This window comes from Colobus angolensis, unplaced genomic scaffold (genome assembly GCF_000951035.1).
Source record: "Colobus angolensis palliatus isolate OR3802 unplaced genomic scaffold, Cang.pa_1.0 Scaffold85, whole genome shotgun sequence".
Classification (NCBI taxonomy): domain Eukaryota; kingdom Metazoa; phylum Chordata; class Mammalia; order Primates; family Cercopithecidae; genus Colobus; species Colobus angolensis.
The window spans coordinates 8,960,408-8,977,061 of record NW_012122376.1 but is presented as its reverse complement, the minus strand read 5'-3'; the positions used below and the strand labels follow the sequence as shown (position 1 = coordinate 8,977,061).

At 38.0% G+C, this 16,654-nt stretch overlaps 1 protein-coding gene across 1 annotated transcript in view; it reads left to right on the top strand.

Annotated features, from left to right (window-relative positions):
* The window catches only part of LOC105503410 (phosphatidylinositide phosphatase SAC2-like), a 121,054-nt gene extending 104,788 nt beyond the window's left edge, over positions 1-16,266 (top strand). The window contains exons 8-16 of the mRNA XM_011930308.1: positions 1,849-2,047; positions 2,591-2,770; positions 3,661-3,728; positions 9,574-9,698; positions 9,833-9,910; positions 10,809-10,929; positions 12,293-12,485; positions 14,525-14,642; positions 16,187-16,266. Of these exons, the coding sequence (XP_011785698.1) occupies positions 1,849-2,047; positions 2,591-2,770; positions 3,661-3,728; positions 9,574-9,698; positions 9,833-9,910; positions 10,809-10,929; positions 12,293-12,334 (813 nt within the window). The 3' untranslated portion in view covers positions 12,335-12,485; positions 14,525-14,642; positions 16,187-16,266. The remainder of the gene's footprint in view (positions 1-1,848; positions 2,048-2,590; positions 2,771-3,660; positions 3,729-9,573; positions 9,699-9,832; positions 9,911-10,808; positions 10,930-12,292; positions 12,486-14,524; positions 14,643-16,186) is intronic.
* Positions 16,267-16,654: the final 388 nt, after the last annotated feature.

The following is a 16,654-nucleotide window of genomic DNA, read 5'->3' as shown; positions in this document are numbered from 1 at the left end:
TGACCTCGTGATCCACCCGTCTCGGCCTCCCAAAGTGCTGGGATTACAGGCTTGAGCCACCGCGCCCGGCCTCAATCAACAAATATTTATGGAAGGCCTGTTATGTGCCACTTGTCTTTTCAACACTAAACAAAGCAGGCAAATAGGTGAATAAAGTCATATATTATCTTTTAACCTTTCAGAAATTTCAGACCTTTTTCTTTTGTTTTATCCCCCTTACTGGTGGTTAGTATCAGTGATTTTCCCATACTCTATGGTGTCTTTGCTAGATATCCATCAATTGCCTCTATGGAGAATGAGGCCTGAGATTATTCTTAGCTCTGTTTGCAATGCTGATCAAACTGTGACCACCAAAACCCAGTGGTAGAGGAGAAAAGCAGGGGCGTCTGTAATGAGCATTTGTCCTGTGTGCTGACAAGATCGAGCTCTAATTGTTTTTGCCGAGTTTTTGTCAGAATGCTTTTACATTACCATTTAAAACTGATGACTTGAAGTTGTCATATTCAAAGGTGACATTTGGCAGCATAACTTTCTCTATGCGTGTCAAGAGTTTTGTATTTATTGCTAGAACAGAAATATAAATGATGGGAATGGTGATAAGAATGCAGATAGATCCTTTACTTCACCATTTTCAATTTTTACCACTTTCCTAACATCCTATCTGCAGGCCCCATAAAACAAAACAAAACCGTGAGATAGGATCTGGAGTGTTTGGTGATGGAAGAAGAGGTGGATTTGAAGTGGATGCTGAGATTAAGCCTGGGTACACTTATGAAGATAAGAGAGAAAGTAGGATGAAGAACAACTTTCTGGAGCATTTTTATCCTTTACTGTCTCTGCAGACAATAAGTTGAGAAATCTGTCGTCTTAGTCTAACTGAAAGGGACAGAAGAAGAAATCTTTATTTTATTTATTTGTTTCTTTGACAGAGTCTCACTCTGTCACCCAGACTGGAGTGCAGTGGCATGGTCTCAGCTCACTGCAACCTCCACCTTCCAGGTTCAAGCGATTCTCCTGCCTCAGCCTCCCAAGTAGCTGGGATTATAGCTTGCGCCACCATGCCCGGCTAATTTTTTGTATTTTTAATAGAGACGGGGTTTCACCATGTTGCCCAGGCTGGTCTCAAACTCCTGACCTCAAGTGAATCACCCGCCTCAGCCTCCTAAAGTGCTGGGATTACAATGTTGATCCACTGCAACCGACCAGAAGAAGAAATCTTTAATCAATACTGTCCTAATTATGTTGGATGACATTTTAAAATAAGACATTTATGAAATGGGGTTTTTTGTTTGTTTGTTTCATTTGTGACTTAGATTTTAGCTTGAGGAAGCGAAATTTTTTTTTTCTAAGCCAGAGAATAAAGTAGACCTATGTGTTTCATAATAAAGTGATCAGAGTTGGTTTTATTTTATTAAAGCCTTAATACAATTGGGAGTTGAGAATCATAATCATAAACATTTGTTAAATACTTCTTACATGGCAGGCACTGTGCTGAACACTTTATGTGTATTATCCATTTAATCTTCACATTTTCATGAAGTAGTTGTTACTGTTTCACGGAGAAGGACAGCGATGGTGAGGGTGACTCCCCTCAGTGAGTTAATAAATGGTGGCTTGGATTTGTGCCCAGGCAGCCTGGCTCTTAGGCTGCATTCACCATAAAGAAAAGGAAAGACCTCCTCTGTCCCTTCCTTCCGTGGTGTTCTTCAATAAGCAGAAAATATAGTTGAGTAATGGAAGGTTTCTGCTTCTAATAAACTGAGAAATATGTGCCAACTACTGTGTGGGTTTAAGAAAGTAGCAGTGCTGTACAGAATAGAAACAATATGATGTTCATTTTGTTTTCAGACCCCAGATGTGAACTTTTGGATTATCCCCATGATCCAAGGTTTTGTACAGATTGAAGAACTTGTGGTTAATTATACCGAATCATCTGATGATGAGAAAAGCAGCCCGGAGACCCCCCCTCAGGAGTCCACCTGTGTAGATGATATTCACCCACGATTTCTAGTGGCTCTCATTTCACGCCGAAGTAGGCACAGAGCAGGTGAGTGGAGGGCTCTAATAGCATGCAAATCAAATCCAGGCGAGAATGGAAAAGCTGCAGATGTGTTGAAATGCTAATGACAATAATGGATTTGGAAACATAGTTGGCTTCAAAGTGCGTGGGGACTCTAAATACTGTGATATAATCGGAGACAAATTTTTGAAGAGGGGTGAATAAGAGTTAGCAAAATGAAAAGGAAAAGGAGGTACATATATAGAGAGAAGAGAGAAAGTCACTTGAGATGTGCTTCAGAACACTGGCACTCCACTGACAGCCTGTACCACCGTGATAAATCCTTCCTGTGTGCTAGTGCCTTTGGGAAAACCTTTCTCTTTCAGTTCAGAAGAACTGAGCTTCAACTTGTTAAAAACAATGATGCATGCAGTTAAGATTTGGGGTAAGTTGATACTACTGTTCTTGGCAGTTGCACACTGAATCCCCAAGACTATCCTGGAAGACATACATTTGATTAGGAAGCATAATCTAGTCAGACTAAATAAATTTTTTAAAATGTTGCTGTTTTCTGTTTTAATTTTCTTTCAGGAATGCGCTATAAACGAAGAGGAGTGGATAAAAATGGAAATGTTGCAAATTATGTGGAGACTGAGCAGTTAATTCATGTTCATAATCATACCCTGTCGTTTGTTCAAACACGAGGCTCTGTGCCTGTCTTTTGGAGCCAGGTTGGGTATCGATATAATCCAAGACCGCGGCTGGACAAAAGTAAGCAGGTCAATTATGCTGTTTGCAAATGATGATTTCAGAGAGAATAGTTTTTAAGAAATTAGATACCTGTTAGGTTTGGATTTGCTTTGCCAGATACTTCATTCAAAACAATAACTTGTATTTGAAAAATGTAATAGAAAGTGGTGTAATAATCATAGGAATAAAAATAGTTGACTAAGTCATTTAACAGTACAAAATTTCTCTAACAGTAGAGCAAAACAGCTTACTTCAGAGATTTTAAGTTGCTATTGCTTTGAAGAGTACTGTATTGAATGTTTAACTTTGGAAAGGAGCAAATCTAGCCAATATTTGTAGAAGCAGGAAATAGCTTAAGATGGAATCTACCAAAAATCAGTAAGACGCCTTTACTCCAATATTTTTCTCTGAAAGTTTTTTTTTAAATTTTTTTAATTTAAATCTTGAGTATTTTGTTTCTTCCAGTGTCTTGTCTTTAGTATTGGAATAGCTAAGTCATTTAAATCTAATTATTGAATGAGGCTGATTTTAAAAAAATTGTTAAAGTATATTTCTCTCTCAAAACTTAGTTGGTATTCATGAGAATTCAGTATAGCTTTGGTTTTTAAAATATTGTTTTAGAGGCATTTTTATTCTCTTTTAAACTACGTGAAAGCGTTTCTCCAGTAGGCTGGATATATAAGTAATCTCATAATGTCATAGTTTGCACTTTCAGATATATTTTAGTATAGTGTAATTGGAAAAAAATCAGATCTTTGACTTAGCATTTCATTTTTAAATGATGGTTTTAGGCAATCTTAGTTCATTTGGGCTGTCAATAAATTATTTAAAAGTAAGAGTAAAGATGGAGTAGACACTAATATGTCTTAAACATGGGAAGGAAAAAAAGATTTTGTATCACTTCTTTGTAGGTGAAAAGGAAACTGTTGCCTATTTCTGTGCCCATTTCGAAGAACAACTGAACATTTACAAAAAACAGGTGGGCTTTGATCTACAGTAGTAAAATGTTCCTTCATCTTTAGAAATAACTATCTTTTTCTTTAAATTTCATAAAAATAACATTGTACTATTCAAAATTAAAGCATTTGTCATGATGTTAAACACATTTAAGCTAAGAGTTTTCTTAATATTCTTTAAGAATAATCGAGTCAGCTACCTTTTTTTTTTTTTTTAAGAGATTCTGTCTTACTATGTTGCCCAGGCTGTACTCAAACTCCTGAGCTCAAGCAATCTTCTCTCCTCAGCCTTCCTAGTAGCTGGGACTACAGGCACGTGCCACTGTGCCCAGCTGAGTCCGCTACTTTAGACTGTGTTTGGATAGTGTGAAGAGATTAGACTATCAATTAATTATAGCAATCTAAGAAGCATCTAGACCAAGGAATGAAAGTCATGTCTCAGTACCACCTACAGTTCCACCTCCTAGAGATAACTTGTTATGTATTTTTCAGTATCTTTTTTTCTCTGCTCACCTTCATATGCACTCCCATATAGGAATGCAAGTGTATAAACCAAAATCAACTGAAAACTGGTAGGTGAGATACAAGTTCAATGATTTTGATACAAGACGAATATATAATAGTAATGCTGTTATCCATTAGCAATGACCAGTGTGAATGAGTAATGCCGTGTAATGTGTAATGAATAGGTAAATGCATTTTTTTCAGCAACAAAAATGAAATACGAAGAAACAACCTAAAATAACATACAAAAAGATAGCATGTATATGGAGAAAAAAAAGAAAAAACTACTGAAGAACACAACAGAAAACCTGACTTAAGTGGAGAGAAAATACCATGTTCCTAGAAGGGAAATTTCAGTATTAAATAGATTTCAGTTCTTCCTAAATTAATATATAAATTTTGGGCAATCACAAAGTCTCAGCAGGGAAATAGCAAACCCTCAGATTGAAAAAATTATGAGGTTTGATGATAAGAGTTAAAAGGGGCGAGTATTTAGGTTTTGAAATAACTGTCACACACTGGTTGAAGGAGCATAAGTTGGTACAGCCATTTTGAAGGTATTATCAATTAAAATAAACATAGTTACATTGCTTAACCCAGTAATTTTAATTTTTGATATCTGTCCTATATACCCTATACAAAAATCAGTTGAGATGGATTATGAACCTAAATGTGAAAGGTTAAGCAATAAAGCTTTTAGAAGAAAAAATAGAACATCTTTTTGACCTGGTATCTTAAATAGGACTTTAAAAAGCACTAACTATTATCTTCTCATGTTTTCAATGTATTATTATGTATCACATATTTTATTAGTTATTTAATAAGAGGTAGTGCCCACTAGGAAATAGTTTTTATTTTTAAAAAAACACTCTAATGAAAAAATTGACAAATAGACTTTAAATTTGTTTTTATTAAAACTTTACTAAATTGTAAATATTAAAATACTACTGTAAATATTATTCAAATTGTATTAAAATTATATATGACTTTAGAAAACACCATAGTGAAAAACAAATGATAAATTTGACTTTATTAAAATAAAAAACTTCTGTTTGTTAAGGCATAAGAGAGGCCAGGTGCGGTGGCTCTTGCCTGTTATCCCAGCACTTTGGGAGGCCGAGGCAGGTGAATCACGAGGTCAGGAGATCGAGTCATCCTGGCTAACACAGTGAAACCCCATCTCTAACAAAAAATTAGCTGGGCGAGGTGGCGGGCGCCTGTAGTCCCAGCTACTCGGAGGCTGAGGCAGGAGAATGGCTTGAACCCAGGAGGCGGAGCTTGTAGTGAGCTGAGATCACGCCACTGCACTTCAGCCTGGGCGACAGAGCAAGGCTCTGTCTCAAAAAAAAAAAAAAAAAAAAAAAACACAAGAGAATGGAAAGGCAGTTCACAAAGTAGTAGAAGATATTTAAGATTTTTCAGTGTATGTATGACAAAGGTCTCACATCTAGAGTATATTTAAAAATGCCGGCCAGGTGCGGTGGCTCATGCCTGTAATCCCAGCACTTTGGGAGGCTGAGGTGGACGGATCATGAGGTCAGGAGTTTGAGACCACCCTGGCCAGCATGGTGAAACCCTGTCTCTACATAAAATAAAATAAAATAAAATAATAAAATAAAATAAAAATAAAAAAATAAAATAAAACGTAAAGTAAATACAAACAATTAACCGGACATGGTGGCTTGTGCCTAGAATCCCAGCTACTCGGGAGACTGAGGCAGGAGAATTGCTTGAACCTAGAAGGCAGATATTGCAGTGAGCCGAGATTGCGCCACCGCACTCCAGCCTGGGCAACAGAGTGAGACTCCGTCTCAAAAAAAAAAAAAAAGCCTATAAATTTATTCAAAAAGATGTACAACCCAAAAGAGAGCTGGACAAAAGAGGATATCCAGAAAGTCAACAGATGTATGCAAAAGGGCTCCGCTTTGTTAACTGTCAGGAAAATGCAAATTAAAGCCACTACTCAACACACCAGAATGGCTAACATAAAGTCAGGAAGCCTAGGCAACATGGAGAAATCCTTTCTCTACCAAAAATACAAAAATTAGCTGGGCACAGTGGGATGCACCTGTAGTCCCAGCTACTCAGGAGGCTGAAGTGGGAGAATCACTTGAGCCCAGGAGGCGGAGGTTGCAGTGAGCCAAAGTCATACTACTGTGCTCCAGCCTGGGTGACAGAGCAAGACTCTGTCTCCAAAAAAAAAAAAAAAAGAAGGTGGAGGGAATACCAAATTTTGACAAGGGCGTGGAGCAACTAGGACTATAATAGAAAAAATTGTTAAATCTGTCTGAGAGAAACATACTCAGTCAAGGAGGCATGAACACGGACACTCATTGCAGTGTAGAAACAACCTAACTGTTCATCAGGAGGACAGTGGGTGGGAAAATCGAGCATGGTGCATCTAAAGTATTGAATATAAATGGTGGAAAAGAATGAGGTAAATCTATGTGTACTAACATGGGAAGATCTTAAAATCACCTTGTGGAGTAAGAAGAGAAAACTTTAACAGCATATGGTATGTTAGCCATTTAAAAAATCCCACAAAACAACATTAGGTCATTTACATACAGGCGATTCTCTTCCATCTATTCTATCCACACACATATGACATGCATATTTGTACAGAAATGCATTTATGTGGGCTGAATGGGGACACACCCCACTGATAACAGAGGTTACCTCCAGGGAGGGCCATGGGATTGGGTTGTGGTCAGGAAGGATTTGACCTTATTTTACATTTGAATTTCTTTCAATGTGAATAAATTCATGAATTAGCAATATGTATAATTATAAGTAGCTATAAAGAATAGAGGCTGTCTCTACAAAAAAATTAAAAATTAGCCAGGCCTGGTGGCATATGGCTGTAGTCCCAGCTACACAGAAGGCCAAAGTCGGAGGATCACTTGAGCCCAGGAGGTGAAGGCTGCAGTGAGCCATGATTGTGCCACTGCACTCCACCCTGGGTGATGGAGTGAGACTCTGTCTCCAAAATAAATAAGTAAATAAGTAAAATTAAAAAATAAAAATACAAAAATGAATAAACCACATTTTAAATGTAACATGCAATTATAAAACAACACATGCAATTATAAAACAACACAATATTAAGGTGTGTAAGCAGAGGAAATCATCCCTGCTCCCTGTTGACTTTCACATCAATTTTCTAGGTGTGTGTATTGAACAGACACTTCCTGATTTCTAACAGTACCCCAACAGTGTTCATTTATCTACGTTTTCCTGGGTAATTGCTTTCCAGGGCGATGGGCCCACGGTCGGTCTGACTCAGTCATGGTGGTCCCATTGCTCTCACCAGTGACTGGTTCAGGCGTGGACCTGTAAGTCCCCTGGGAGACTTCTGGGAACAGGTTTCCTGCTCTAATAAGAGATACAGGAACCAATAGTCCCCCTGTGGTTGCTGTGTCTGGGTTTCATGTGGAACTGCTACAGCTCTCTCAAGACTGTGAAGGAACCAGCCTCAGGATTAGCCAATATGCTGGCAGAATAAAAAAGATGGGAAGAATGGCAGAGTAAAGGGATGGAAAGAACCTGTGTCCTTAATGGTATTGGGAATCACTGTTAAGCCATGTTGGAACTGTCCTACTTCCAGACTTGTTCTGAGGTATGAGTCAGTTGACTCAAATTTGTCATACGCAGCAAAAAAACCACCTTGGCACACGCATGTACACAATTAAAACCTCGAGTCAAAACAAAACTATGCCATATATACTATTGTGCCGCTGTTTTCATTTAAGATCTCATGGCTGCTGTTTAGCCATATCTCTTTTGGTGGACCTTTAGGATATACTAGTTATTTTGCTGTTAATATTATAAAAATTCTCCAGAAAATGTCTCTTTTTTTAAAAACTCCATGGACTAGGAACAGAAAGCATTTTATATATTTTGGGAACTTGTATGTTTTATAGAATGAATTTATGGACATGAAATTGCTGGATCAGACAGTATGTATATTTAAACTTGATGCTCACCACTCTTTTGCTTCTGAAAAGAGCACACCAGTTTTTTGTTTTGTTTTGTTTTTTGTTTTAAAGCAGCAGTAGGAGCTAGTGCCCATTTCCTCACATATTGACCAGTACAGTCTGTGTTTAGTATTCACATTTGCCTAGGTATAGGTGAAAATTCATTTTCTGTTTTAAATTGTATTTCTTTGAGTATTAAAGTTGTCATCTCTTCATTGAGTATAGGCTCAGAAATTGTAGTTTCATATTTATTGGCTATTTGTATATTTTCTCATATGGATTTCCTCTGTATCCTTTACCCATTTTTTTTTCCTTATTGTATTTAGGACTCTTTATGCATTATTGGTTTTTATGTTGCAGGTATATTCTCCTAGGTAGCACTTTGCTTTCTTACCTTTGCTTATACTGTCATTTGGTACACAGGCTTAAAATTGTTTAATGTTATGCTTGGAAAGTCATGCCCCAACCTACATTTATAGAAACATTATTCCAAGTTATCTTCTAGCTCTATTATAACTAGAAATACTATTTAGATTATTAATGCATCTAGAATTTATTTGTGTATAATTAATGAGGTAGGGAGCTAATGTAAGTTTCTCCTTACCCCACACATAGACATCCCAGTATCATTTACAGACTAGTCCATATTTGCCCCACAGTGGTATCGTCAGCCTATCTTAGATTTTTCGGTGTTTACCTAGGTCTGCCTTTGGGCCGCCACTCCTGTTCTGTTGAATCACTTATCTATTTCTACATTAGTATGACAGTTTTAATTGCTACAGATTTAGAGTATGTTTTGCTCTCCAATGGGGCAAGTCCCTTTTTTATTATTAGTTTCCAAATTTTTTCCATGTATTTACTCTTCCAGATGAACTTTTGAGTTGTCAAGTTCATTAACAGATCCTGGTGGAATTTTGATTGGGATGGTTCAGTGTATAGATTAATTGGTGGAGACTTGAAATCTTTACAGTATTGAACCTTGATGCCTAGCAACATAGTATATGTTTCTGTTTATTCAGGTTTTCTATCATATGCTTTATGTACTTCAGCAGCATTTTATCGTGTTCAGTATGTAGGCTTTCTCTATTTCTTTTTAAATCTAGATATCTGAAATATTTGCTATTACAAAGGACCTTGTTTTCATTATTTCATTCTAATTGGTTATTGCAAATGTATAGAAAAGCTATTACTGTCATTGATGTCAATTCTCATAAACTTAAATGTAGGTAACAAATGAAAAAAATTGGAAAAAAATTGATGTTTGAGTGAATTAATTTCAAGCATGGCTATAAAGTATTTCTAACACATAATTCCAAATTGTTAAAAACCACATTATGATTCTAACATCTAATTAAACTTAATTTTTTCTGTTTCTTTGCTCTTATAGGTTATTATTAACTTGGTAGACCAGGCAGGAAGAGAGAAGATTATTGGCGATGCTTATCTGAAGCAAGTGTTGCTTTTCAACAACTCACACCTCACTTACGTTTCCTTTGACTTTCATGAGCACTGGTAAGATGGCTTTCTGAGAATAGCGTTGATCAGTTGCAGTGTTTTCCAAACCGCATTAAATAGCATATCTTAAGTTTTAAAAAAAATCTATGATTAAATTAAAGATTTTTTCTTTCTTTTGGCATGGATTTTAGCCGAGGAATGAAGTTTGAGAATGTTCAGACCCTAACAGATGCCATTTATGACATTATTCTTGATATGAAGTGGTGTTGGTAGGTATTTTACAAGAATTCCTTTTTACAAACTCTGGGATCTGTGAAATCATAGTGCCACTGAGCATTAAACTGATAACAGTATGCAGAGATCTCATTTTTTTGTTGTTCGTTTTGCTTCCCAGTTCCTATTCTTTTCAAGAGAATGTTGTTGACCCTTAGGCAGGTGGTGTTAGCTTTGAACAGGGAGAAGGTGTGAAATGGTCAGGCCAAATGAAGTGAAACACTCTGACTGTTTTTTAAGGAGATGAATTTATTCCTTCTCATGCCCCATGGTCCACATTTTCTCTTTCTCCTCTTACTGTTCCTAACACAGGAAGGAAGGCTTAGAGGTACTTGGTCTCAGTTTTCAGGCATTTCAAAATTATCAGAGACAGAAAATGGTTTTGAATACAGGAAGTTTAAATTGGCTTAAAGGACAGAACAGAACATTCGATTAGATGTTAAGACTACACGGGTGGCCAGAGAAATGAGATGAGCAAGCCGTGCTGCATGACTCCTCACTGGGTGGTAAAATAACTTCGTCTGTTTCAGAGAGTTTAGATGCATTTCTACTTTAAAGGAACAACGGTGTTTTAAAGTGCCTTCTGGCTTTTTACATGTAGGAAAACATAACTTGGGATGATGTCAGCTCTGCCTAGTAGTTGTAGGACTTGGGGCAAGTCACTTTGCACCCCAATTTTTTTCCCCTTAAGATGAGGATAGTATCTTCCTTGCCATGTTACTGTGTAAATTAACAATGATGTCTATCAATGACTCAATAATGCATAGCATATAAAGATATACCAAGCAAATTACAGCCAATGCTGCTGTTTTATTGTTATACTTTAAAGACTTGTGTCTTTTGAAAACCCTATTATTTTATATTGTAAAATAATTCTGTATTATTTTTAAAAAGGGTTGATGAAGCTGGGGTAATATGTAAGCAGGAAGGGATTTTTCGTGTTAATTGTATGGACTGCCTGGATCGCACCAACGTGGTCCAAGCTGCCATCGCGAGAGTGGTCATGGAACAGCAGGTAATTTGGAGTCTGTTGGATTGCAAATACTCATTTTGAAATGCTTTTTTTCCATGAGTAAGTAAATAGCTAAATATTTTTCAAATGTCAAATATTCTATAGAACGCTTACAGCATCCAAACACCCTTGTTGCATTAAAACCTGGAAAGCACAACCTGCACTGGAAATAAGTTAAATAAAGTGAGATTTTCTTAATCACTCGTTTCAAAAATGTGACAACCAACATTTTAAAGTCTGTTGGGTGGCACTGTATGGTCATTTACCTTTTCCTTCTCACCTCCAAGCCTACCCTTCTGTGTTTGGGGCTGGGAGTCTTGATACTGCATTTCTTTTTCTTTTTTTTTTGAGATGGAGTCTTGCTCTGTTGCCCAGGCTGTTGGGGAGGGAGCTGCTGATGGGAGGAACACAGGTGAAGGAACCTGTGTCTTTTTCCTCCTCCTGTGTCATGGGCTTCCTTGAGTGCCTCTTATTGGCAGATCCAGCAGGCCAAGCAGAAATGTGGTGTGTAGGCTGGGCGCAGTGGCCCATGCCTATAATCCGAGCACTTTGGGAGGCTGAGGCAGGTGGATCACCTGAGATCAGGAGTTTGAGACCAGCCTGGCCAAAATGACAAAACCCCCTGTCTACTAAAACCCTACTAGCTGGGCATGGTGGCAGGCTTCTGTAATCCCAGCTACTCGGGAGGCTGAGGCATGAAAATCACTTGAATCCAGGAGGCGGAGGTTGTAGTGAGCCCAGATCGTGCCACTGCACTCCAGCTTGGGGGAGAGAGTAAGACTCTATCTTTAAAATAAAAATTAATAAAATAAAATACATAAAATAACCTTGTGACTGTACTTTGAGGACATGAATCTGTTTATCTTACGTAGTGTTTAAGCCAGGTTTGAGTTCAAGCCCTGACTCTGCCACATACAAGGTTTTGACTCCGTACAAAGAACTTAACCTCTCCAAACCTCAGTCTCATCATTTGTAAAATGTAGGTGATAACAGTAGTGATTACATAGTGTTGTTAGGACTAGTGAATGTGAAAAAATAGTGTAAAACTCTTAGAACCCTATCCTTGGCACAGTTAACACTTACCAGGCACTTAACTATTCTGCCACTATTAGTATTGTTTCTGTGTGCTTTTTTGATATTCAGTTTCACTTCATAGGCAAATTTAAAACAAAGACAAAATATAATAGTATGATTCTGCACATTAAAAATTGTACCAGAACAGTATAAATATTTCATTATATGTATTCACCTTGTAGCAATGTATAAAGCCATCCTTCAAGCCCTGCTTCATTAACGAGTCCGGAAAGACCGTTTCTTGTATCTAAGGGTCCTGAATTGTATGTGAATATGTGTCCTTTTTATGCAGTACACATTTTTTGCTATGGTTTTCTGGCCCATAAACAGTTAATCCACCAATGTGTTCATTTTAGCTGAAAAAATTAGGTGTGATGCCCCCGGAACAGCCATTGCCTGTGAAATGTAATCGCATCTACCAGATAATGTGGGCCAATAATGGTGACTCCATTAGCAGACAGTATGCTGGGACAGCTGCTCTGAAGGTAAATACTTGCAGCAAGCATCTGTGGGTCATTATTTAGGACACAGATTAGACTGTGGTTTAAAACCACAGAAAGGTATGTGGGCTCCAGGTTGGGGGTGTGTGTAATTGACTCTTTTCTGAAATGTTTGGCTAAGGCAGGGCCAGGTAATGTGACTCAAGCAGGCCATGCATTACATCAGAGGGAGAGGGGGCTGTGTGGACCTGAGGAGGAGTGTGTGCTCTCTCTGGAGGGGCCTGTGTTGCCAGACCCTCCAGTTTTTCAAGGGATTCTGGAAATCCAGAATTTTATATGAAATGGTTGGTTTTCAAAACTGACAGAACAGAGCATGTCTGCTGGCAGGTTTTGGCCACCAGTGTCATACTTCATCTTTGAGTTTGAATCCCAACCCTGCCTCTTAACTAGCTGTGACCTTGGGCAAGTCACTTAATCACTCTGATTTGTCACACAGGAATTATACTAGACTAGACGTATTTCAAAAGACTGCTATGGGATCATATGAGTCAGTCCATGTAAGGGCTTAGAATATTCTCTGACACACGTAAATGCAGAAGAAACGTTTTAGTTATTGTTAAAAGTAAAGTCTTTTGAAGATCCTATAGAGCTAGTCCTCATAGAATATTAGGTTAAATATAAAATACATTCTCTAGTAAATAAATTCCTCCATCTGAGAGCGTTGTCCTCTGTGGCAGCAGGAAGTGTTAGAATTTGTTTAAATTAGGTTTATGTTAATCATTCTTCAAGGTCCTAGTTCATCTCAAGGTACTTCTTATACAGGTTGTACCATCAAGGACTTAACAGGCATCAGTCCTTTTTTTGCATTGAGTGATAAATATCAAAAGCTTTTTATTAATTACAGAAGGTAAACTTTAGAAGTCTTGGTATAGGCCAGGTACAGTGGCTCACCCCTGTAATCCCAGCACTTCAGGAGGCCGAGGCAGGTGGATCACCTGAGGTCAGGAGTTCAAGACCAGCCTGGCCAACAAGGTGAAACCCCATCTCTACAAAAATATAAAAATTAGCTGGGCATGGTGGCGTGAGCCTGTAATCCCAGCAACTCAGATGGCTGAGGAGTGAGAATCACTTGAACCTGGGAGGCGGAGGTTGCAGTGAGCCGAGATTGTACCATTGCACTCCAGCCTGGGCGACAGAGCAAGACTCTGTCTCAAAAAAAAAAAGGCCTGGTATAAGTTAGTGCTTACAATGAAATACTTCTCTTTTTTTCCCCTTGATTTTAAACTTCTTCGAGATGAGTATTCATACCTTTTTTCTGTAATAGAGACTTGTTGCTCTACTAATATTCCCTGTGACTGGCCTAATTGGCAGCATGTTCTTCCTAAATTGTCAGTTTTAGGACTGAGATTTCTGAGATTGCCTTGGAGAGAAATAGAGGGGTTGGGAGGGGGAAAAAAAAAACACCTGCCTTGCCTTAAGTTTAAGTCACCACTTCTCTAGGGACTTGCTCTGACATCTTTGTTGTGAAAAGTGCAAGGGAAACAAAACAGTTTAAGTTGTCACTGGGTTCTGCAGGTGCTGGTGATGTGCAGCAAAGGTATGGAAACCTCTGCTTTTCCTCCCTGTGTAGAGCTCCTCACCTACACACCCAGGCTAAAAGCCCATTGTGATAAATGCAAGGAGCTATCCACATTTTCCCACATCAGAAACTTGGTTTTTGAATATTACACCAGCTTGAGATGTAAATAGTTTTTATTGTTTTGGTGTTTGTCATATAATTTGTTTTGACCTGTAAATTCTAGAAATTCTACAAATTGCTAAGAATGGCTTTACCCTGAAGCACCATCTAACTGTGAAGACTTGATGCCACAAATATTGTAATGTGTAATTATTTGACGAGCTTAGATCAGGGTAGAATACTAGTAGATATTTTAACTTAACTATACTATTTGAAAATTATAAAAGTCAGACCTTGGAAATTACCAAAGCCTGTAGAATTCCATACTTGAACTGAAAGCTCACAATTTATTTTGGGGGCATTCTTGTGTTTAAATAAGGTGTCAAAATGAGTTTTTGTTTGACAGGGTGACTTTACAAGGACAGGAGAAAGGAAGTTAGCAGGAGTTATGAAAGATGGAGTGAACTCAGCAAACAGATATTACCTCAACCGATTTAAGGATGCTTATAGGCAAGCTGTTATAGGTAAGAAGCAGAAAAGCTTTTCTTTCCTCAAAATTTATGTCTTCTGTGACTAATACTTTACAGAAACCAGCTTCATTAACATAATTCATGTTTTGTAATATACTTGTGTTTCTGTATTGAGCATCTTACCCAATACATCAAATTCAGATTTTTACAAGATTAGAATTTGACAAATATTTTTGGCTGGAGCAACAAAAGAAACCATCTATTTTCCATGCATATTCATCGGTTTGTTACCCAGGTAATAGAAAGCAGGGTTTGAAGCTCCTGGAGTGTGGAATAAGGTGCCCTAAAATCTCAACAATTTAAAACTTCTTACTCCGTTTGTTTTCTCATTACTCAAGACTGAGCAATGTAACCAGATTATTTTTCCTGTATGCTATTTGTTGTGTGTTCTTGCTGTGGACAGATATACCAGCCTTTTCCATAAGCATGGTTTAACAGAATATTAGGGTACCAGATTTAGAGATTACCCTAACCAACTCATTTTTTTGGAAGAGGAAATGGAAGGATAGATTGCCCAGTAGAATTTATGCATTGACATTTTTAAAATTTAATTTTCATGAAGATGTTACTGTATGGGATTAAAGTAAATGCCGTGTCTTCTGGATTAGAACCAAATGTAACAGCTGACCTGTGGTCCCTGAGGGTCTTTTTGAAATCTTATTTCTTCACCTGATTATTTAGTGCACACATCAGTCTAGTAGGGCCTAGACACAGGCCACTCAGGAATTGGAGAAGTCTGATATAAAGAAGTTTGATTCATTTGCCAGACATGGAGGGTGCATGCTGTGACTACAGAATTGGATTTTAGCAGTTGATATTTAAGGAAAAAAGAAGGTATCTTGCTTCCATTGGCTGACGTAGCTACTCAGTTATATCATTGAGGACCCCAGTTCTGTCTCCTCTCAGTTCAGCCATCCATAGCATCAGCTGCATCTAGATGCTGAAGCTGGCTGAGAGCTCTTCAAGGTTGAGAGATAGAAGCCAGTAGCAATCTGTGTTTGTCTCTTTCCTGTGTAGGGCCGGTGGTTGGCAGATCTTTTTTCGCTGAAGCCTCCTTGAGTGTCGTTGTCCCATGAGACAATGAGATAGGGAGGATAGGGAATGGGATTATAATGATTTATTAAGGCTGCGCTGCATGCCCCGCCAAGAGGAAGTTAGCTTGTCTGTTCAGCTCTTTGCTCATTTTACAACTGGCTTATCTTTTCATTATTGATTTGTAGGGGTTCTTTATTCCCTTACCAGATAGATGAATTGTAAATATTTCCTCCTGTTCTAGGGGTCATCTTTTCACTTTTGTAATGGTGCCCTTTGAAACACAGTTTTTAATTTTTATGACGTCCAATTTGTCTATTTTTTTCTTTTGTTGCTTATGATTTTAGTATCATATCTTAAAAATCATGCCTAATCCAAGGTCACAAAGATTTATGCTCATGTTTTCTTCCAAGTGCTTTACAGTTTTAGGTCTTATATACTCTTTTGTTTTTTAAAAATATATTAGTAAACTAAAATGATGATAGATATTAACAATTCCACCCTAGATTTGATGCAAGGCATTCCAGTGACAGAAGATCTTTATTCCATATTTACCAAGGAGAAAGAACATGAAGCTTTGCATAAGGAAAATCAGAGAAGCCACCAGGAACTAATTAGCCAGCTCTTACAAAGTTACATGAAGTTACTACTGCCTGATGATGAGAAGTTCCATGGGGGCTGGGCCCTCATTGACTGTGACCCCAGGTAAGTTGGAGTGGTGTCCAGGTGACCAGCTTGCTTAACAGATGTTGGGAAGTTGTCATGATTAACACTGGCAATTGCCCCTAAAGCTGTGGGCATGGATGCATGGCGCTTGGTTATTTCCTCTATGGGCTGGTAGTAAGGCAAGCTGACTGAGGCACTTGCCTTGGATGCAAAATTAAGGGGGTTCTAAAAACTTGGTAATGAAGAAAAATATTTTGGTGCAGTATTTGATTAAAAAAATTTAAACTGCTGAACTATAGGCTGCAGCT